We start from the raw sequence: 6,158 nt of genomic DNA, 5'->3' as shown, positions 1-6,158 counted from the left end.
ATGTATTAAAACTAATAGTCACGTACAACAACTATATAAAGGTTGTAAGTGATGAAATCATTGAAAAGAAAGTAAGAAAGTAAGAGATAAAGAGAATGTAATATGAATAAAATATTTATTCCATATTAAGTTTCTCCTCCCTTCATCATTTCTTGAATTCTCTCCAACAATAGCATAGACAAATACCTGGAGGAAAAACCGAAACAAAATTATCAAGCAGCTGCAAACACTATTGAGTGTAAATCCAAGACTCAATCATCAGGCCAGCCATTAATTATTTACTGCAAATATAATATACAATGTGAAAAGAGGGTAAAAGACTGCGTATATGGGACAGCATTTCAAAATAATTCACACCAAGTAAATAATGCAGAAAAGATACATGTAATGGTTTCAAGAATTATATATATTTCCTACTTTACTACAACATTATGCAGGCATATATTTAGAATGCAACAACAGTCATCTCAAGACTTTAAAACACCCATCAAGCTAGCAAATATCTAGGATTGCCTCACTTTGAACCCAGCATGGCTTAACTTTGGTCTCTAATTAACTTTAGTTGGCTCACTCTCTACTTTTCAAGCCTTGCACTTCATCTCTTTGGTCCCTAGATTAGCCAACTCTTCTTTTCTCAAACCATTTCTAGCACGGGTAACTTTGGTTGGTTGGTCACCACATGGTCCATAAGCCCAGGCACAAACAAAGTAATACAGTAGATTGATGACGCTCAATATGGTTAGAACCCAGTAGTAACTGTCAATGCGACCTTTGTTTATATTACTTGAAACCCAACCCTCTTTTCCACCTCTTGATGTAATGTCATCAATGATGCTCACTACAACACTAGCTAACAAGTTCGCCACGGCCAATCCGAGTCCGAACAGTGCAGCAGCGATGCTCGACATACTCTTGGGTAGCTCGGAGTAAAAGAACTCGGTCTGGCCTATTGCAGTGAAAGCCTCAGCTAAGCCATTCAAGCAAAACTGTGGCACAAGCCATAGTGCAGACATGTTTAAAACTGTATGAGGATTGTTTAGGAACCCTTCCCGGATCGCTTTTCTCCGTCTGGCGTTCTCAACGACTGCCGAAACTGCCATAGCCAAGCAGGTAAGAAACAGCCCAATTCCCATCCTTAGTTTGACACTGAACCGTACCGGTTTACCCTTGAGTTTCGATGCCATGGGGAGAATTGCACGATCATAAAGAATAACCCATAGTGCAAGGGATATGATGTTGAACATTCCATAAGAGCCTGCGGGAATCTGAAACTTGGTTGTGAGGTGCCTGTCCATAGAGCTGGCTTGGAGCACAGGGAATGAATTTTGGCTTAAATTTATTGACATTATGATCCCAGTAGACCACAATGGCAAGACTTTGATAAGTGCTTTCAGCTCTTCTACTTGCTCTACTGCACAAAGACTCCATGGATTCGAAGCTGAGCCATCCGAGGCAATGTCTTGCCCAGGGTTTTTGATGATGCAAGCTTTGTTCAAGAATCTAAAAGCACGACAGCAACGAAGTTATCAAAACAATCAAGCACAACATCTAAATTGTAAGGGACAGTGCCTATGTTGCTATAATTGTGGTTTGTTACCTTAACTTGTGAGTTGGTGCAGCAATGTTTGAATCCCTTCTGTGATGATAACTTCCAGTTGAGTCTGGAAGTGGAAAGGTTAGATTTCGGTTTTTATAAGCGACAACCATAACTTGCAGAAATCCAGTAAGCAAGCTCTTGCTAGGGTTCAGCTTGAGATAGAGAGGAGAGGCAATGAAAAACACAAGCACTGAAAGCAACATTAAGATTGCTGAAACACCAAAGCCAACTCTATATCCAAGATGATCTTGAATATAAACAATACCCGTCAATGCAATTAGAACCGAAATGGCTGCTGAAGCATAGTACCAGCCGAAGAAGCTCTCGAGGACCCTGTCGTTTTTGGGGTTATCTCTTTGGTCCAATTGGTCGGCTCCAAATGCCAAAGAACATGGTCTAACACCACCAGCTCCAATGGAAATGAGAACAAATGAGGAGATTAATAGACTCATCTGAGCTGCTGTTGGAGATCTGCACCTCTGGGTCAATAGATCACAGGTGGGAGGCTTTGACTCTGGAACCATAGCTGTTAACCATAAGAGTATCATCCCCTGTAGCATTCAAGATTGAGGTTATGCTCATATAAGACATGATTAAAAGTAGTTAAATGAAAAGTTGATATAGGACATGATTAATGTACTATACAAGTAAGTTACTTCACTTTTATTCTTTTAAACATGTTTGACATGCATTTGGAAACATGAAACCTTAAAAGATTCTTTTAATAAAAACGTTGAACACTTATAACCTAAAGCTACATTAATTATTTTAGACTTTAGTTGGAACGGAATTTTCCAAAAGAAAGGTCAAGATTTGGTGCCATATAATGTGATCATTTAAATCAATGTCAACTTTGCCTAAATTTCAAATAACCTCAAGATAAAATAAATAAATAAATAAGTAAGTTTTGTTTAAATTTAATTATAAAAAATATTAATATTAACATTAAAACTATTTGATATTTTAATGTTAAGCCATATCTAGCACATAATCATTTAATTTAGAGCTGACAAACGAGCAAGTTCAGGTGGACTTGGATCGGGTTTACTTCGGACTCGGATTTTTTTGAGCTCGGATTTTTTTCAAACTAAGATTAACTTGGGCTTAGGTTTTCTTGGGCTCAAATCTGTTATGGGATTAGATTTTCTTGGGTTTGGGCCCTTTCGGACTTGGATCTTTTAGGCTCGAAATTTTGAATTTTATAAGTTATAAATATTTTAATTTCAAATGTAACATTTCATTTTACTTTTATACGGTGACAACGTAATTCAAATTTTCCTCATAAAAGTATAAATTATATATATTTAATAAATTTATTTTATTTAAAATAATTAAAGTGTTTATTATATGTAAAATTTATTATTCTATGATATTATTTGAATTGATGAAATATCTTTTATTGTTCATTATTATATTATATTGATAATTGAATAAATTTTTTTATCTTTTTCTTAATATATTAAATTACACATAACTTTTGATGTCATATATTTTATTATAATCTATAATATAATAATAGTGACATATATCAATACTTATAAAATATATTATTTCATTATATACCACTATATATCATATTCTATATTAATAGTAGATTAATACATAATATATTAATTATTATCATGTGTTATTGTTTATTATTATACTGGTTGAAATATGCTCTAAGCCCTATACTTCCTACATTTGAAAGTTAGTCTTCCCACTATATTATATAACACTATATCATATAGTATATAATATATTAATAGCTTATATAGATGCATCAATGATTAAAACATTATAATATCATGTAATATTATATCTTTTATTATAATAGATAATAATAGTTATATATAATAATAGTAGTACATTATATATTATATATTAACTATTAACTATTATTGTTTATTATTATCTTGGTTGAAATAAGCTTTAAATCTCTATACTTTTCATACATTTAAAAGTTAGCCCTTCTATATTATATTATATAATTCTATATCATATCATATCATATCATATCATATCATATCATAGATTTATAGTTTATATATATGCATCGATGATTAAACATTATGATATCGTGTAATACTATATCTTTTATTATAATTTATATTATAATAATAGCTCTATATGTATTAAATTTTATAGTAATAATTATTTATTATATCATGATTTTATGTATTAGTAATATACAAATTTAGTATATCAGTTTATGGTCAAGTTAAATAATCGGTTTTGGTTTCAAAAATAATTATATAATATATTTTTAAATTATCATTAAATTTTAATTTTATAGATTTTAATAATTATTTTTTTATATATTTATTATACATATATAATTATAGTATTAAAATATTTTATATTAATTTTTAAAATTTATTTCACTTTATAATTTAACATAAAAATTATTATTAAATACTTTTTCTATTTAAATATAAATATGCAATACTTATAAATACAATTTCAAAAATAAAGAATTATCTAGATAATAGGAGGAGTATTATACATGGTAATGGTAACTTAATTCTAATTAAGTAATCAAAATAAATCTATAAATTTAGACTATAAGCATGAAATTTTAAAAATTTCAATTTTACATTAAGTAAAAGCATGCTCAACTTTTTGGTTGAAAAGTAAAAGCGAGTTGTAGTTAATTTGGGAGCTTCGAATTTTTGGAACAGATAAGGAAGAACCAAACCCTTTAACATTCTGATGATCATAAAATACTTCCAGGGTTCTAATAATCCATTTATACACGTATAATTCTATTTGCATAAATTTTTCTTAAATCCCTTCCACTTTTCACGCTCCCAAAGCATAATACTTTCTTGACATTTTGTTTGACAAAGAAAAGGAGAACCGTTGTCACAAGAAAGGATCATTATTAAGAAAATGTGTTTGATGTAATATCATGATAGTATGAAGATAGTACGGTTCAAAGATTATACAAAAATCTAAAAAAGTTCTATATAACTATCCGACATTCCTACTCAAATCTCTTGCAGAATACTCTCCCTCAACGACCCAGACCCAAGCTTTAACTGGAGTGGCCTACATTAGACTCTATATGAACAAGAAGAAAAAGCTGATCAAGTATGAAGGGCAGCAGTCTCCATGGTCCAGGTCCTGACTCATATTTTAGCACCAGGCTTATTTCCCCATAATGATGAAGTGATAGTATTAGGTTCAGAGCCAAAAAAGAAGTCTGACGTTTCCTATATTTTCACATGGGGCTGCCTACCGGACAACCCCTCTCTAACAACTTTGGGACTTGAATAAAAAAATCAAACATGATCCCCAAACACATTCATAAGCTGAAGCTGCCCATTATCTCCTACTTAGTTAATAGTAGATGTTTTAGCACTTTTCAACCTACTCCAAAGCGGGAGTGGTTATACTGTATACAAGTGAAAAATAGATGGGTATAAGAGAGATAATGTTACCAGGAGACTGCAAATGGAGGCGAAGCCAATGATGAGGAAGCGACCCAGATATGAATCAGCGACGAAAGCAGCCAAGATGGGAGTGAAATTGGTGGCAGCTTGCCAGTAGAAGAGAATATTGGTTCCTTTAGCCACACTCATGTGATAGTCTTTAATCAAGTACAATATCATGTTTGGAACCACTGCATAGCCTGCCACCTTCTCTAATGATTCATTGCCTGCATTCCAAGATTTACCGATACCAGAAATCCATGTAAAGTGAAAGCATTCCAAAGCTAGAGCAAAACCTTAAACAAACACAACCAGAGGTTTGGACAACTTGCACTTAAGTGACACAAGGCAAAAGAAATGAACCAAATTACCTATTATGAATGGCATGGTAATGAGGCCACCCTTCTTTGATCTCCACATTTCTCTTCGATCTGAGGACTCCTCCATTTTATCTTCCATACCTGAAATCTAGCTTTTCCTTCCTCTTAGAAACACACTGAATGAAACCCAAAGGTGCAGCAGAGAAGTAGAGATTTTTATCTTGGAAGCTTTCAAGTTTCAAGAAGTTTTCATGTCGTGGGTTTTTAAACCAAAATAGTTTAAAAGAGCAAGTGTTTGCGTGTAAAATCTGATAAATAAATAAAAGAACATTTAGACTCCCCCAAAAATAAAAACAAAATAACGATGATAAATTCATATAATAATATCTATAAATAATTGAGGAATAGACATACCATGACTTTAACACCTTTCTCTTGCTGGTTACATCAAACTTTTAACCTTTTTTTTTCCTTGAATAAAAGAAATTTACTTTCTTTTTCTTATAAATAAAGTACAATGATCATGAAGCCCTTTCGGGATATGATGCAGCATAATTCACTGTAATAGGATGGTCCACCAGTTTCTTTTGCTCTTACTTGCTCCCAATCACAAGTCAGTATCACTGCAGAGAAATCGCCATTATTATGCTTTTATCTTTTTCTTTGAAGGGTGAAATCACAGATAAAAAAGGATAAAGAAGAAGAAAAGCATCCAAAAATAACGAGATAAAAGAGTAAATGGCAACAAAAATTCTCAAATCCCAAATGCAAACCGAGTCCCAGCGTTGAATTTTGGTTCACGACAATTCACATCGCACGTGGGTTTTG

General features: G+C 32.3%; 1 protein-coding gene across 1 annotated transcript; it reads right to left on the bottom strand.

Annotated features, from left to right (window-relative positions):
* Positions 1 to 232: 232 nt before the first annotated feature.
* LOC105788056 (protein NRT1/ PTR FAMILY 1.2) lies at positions 233 to 5,669 on the bottom strand. The gene is made up of 4 exons (XM_012614743.2): positions 5,382 to 5,669; positions 5,020 to 5,237; positions 1,598 to 2,148; positions 233 to 1,500 (listed from the first exon to the last, which is right to left on the bottom strand). Exons 1-4 carry the CDS (start codon positions 5,467 to 5,469, stop codon positions 582 to 584), a joined length of 1,776 nt encoding a protein of 591 aa, XP_012470197.1. The 5' UTR covers positions 5,470 to 5,669; the 3' UTR covers positions 233 to 581.
* Positions 5,670 to 6,158: the final 489 nt, after the last annotated feature.

This window comes from Gossypium raimondii, chromosome 2, assembly GCF_025698545.1.
Source record: "Gossypium raimondii isolate GPD5lz chromosome 2, ASM2569854v1, whole genome shotgun sequence".
NCBI lineage: Eukaryota > Viridiplantae > Streptophyta > Magnoliopsida > Malvales > Malvaceae > Gossypium > Gossypium raimondii.
This window is presented reverse-complemented; position numbering and strand designations above follow the sequence as displayed.

Excerpts from the sequence above, each read along its gene's own strand:
- LOC105788056 (XM_012614743.2), bottom strand. The coding sequence starts at position 5,469 with ATGGAAGATAAAATGGAGGAGTCCTCAGATCGAAGAGAAATGTGGAGA. Across the intron at positions 5,238-5,381 it reads TACCATGCCATTCATAATAG|GCAATGAATCATTAGAGAAG; the intron begins GTAATTTGGTTC and ends CTTGGAATGCAG. Across the intron at positions 2,149-5,019 it reads CCTCCATTTGCAGTCTCCTG|GGGATGATACTCTTATGGTT; the intron begins GTAACATTATCT and ends TGAATGCTACAG.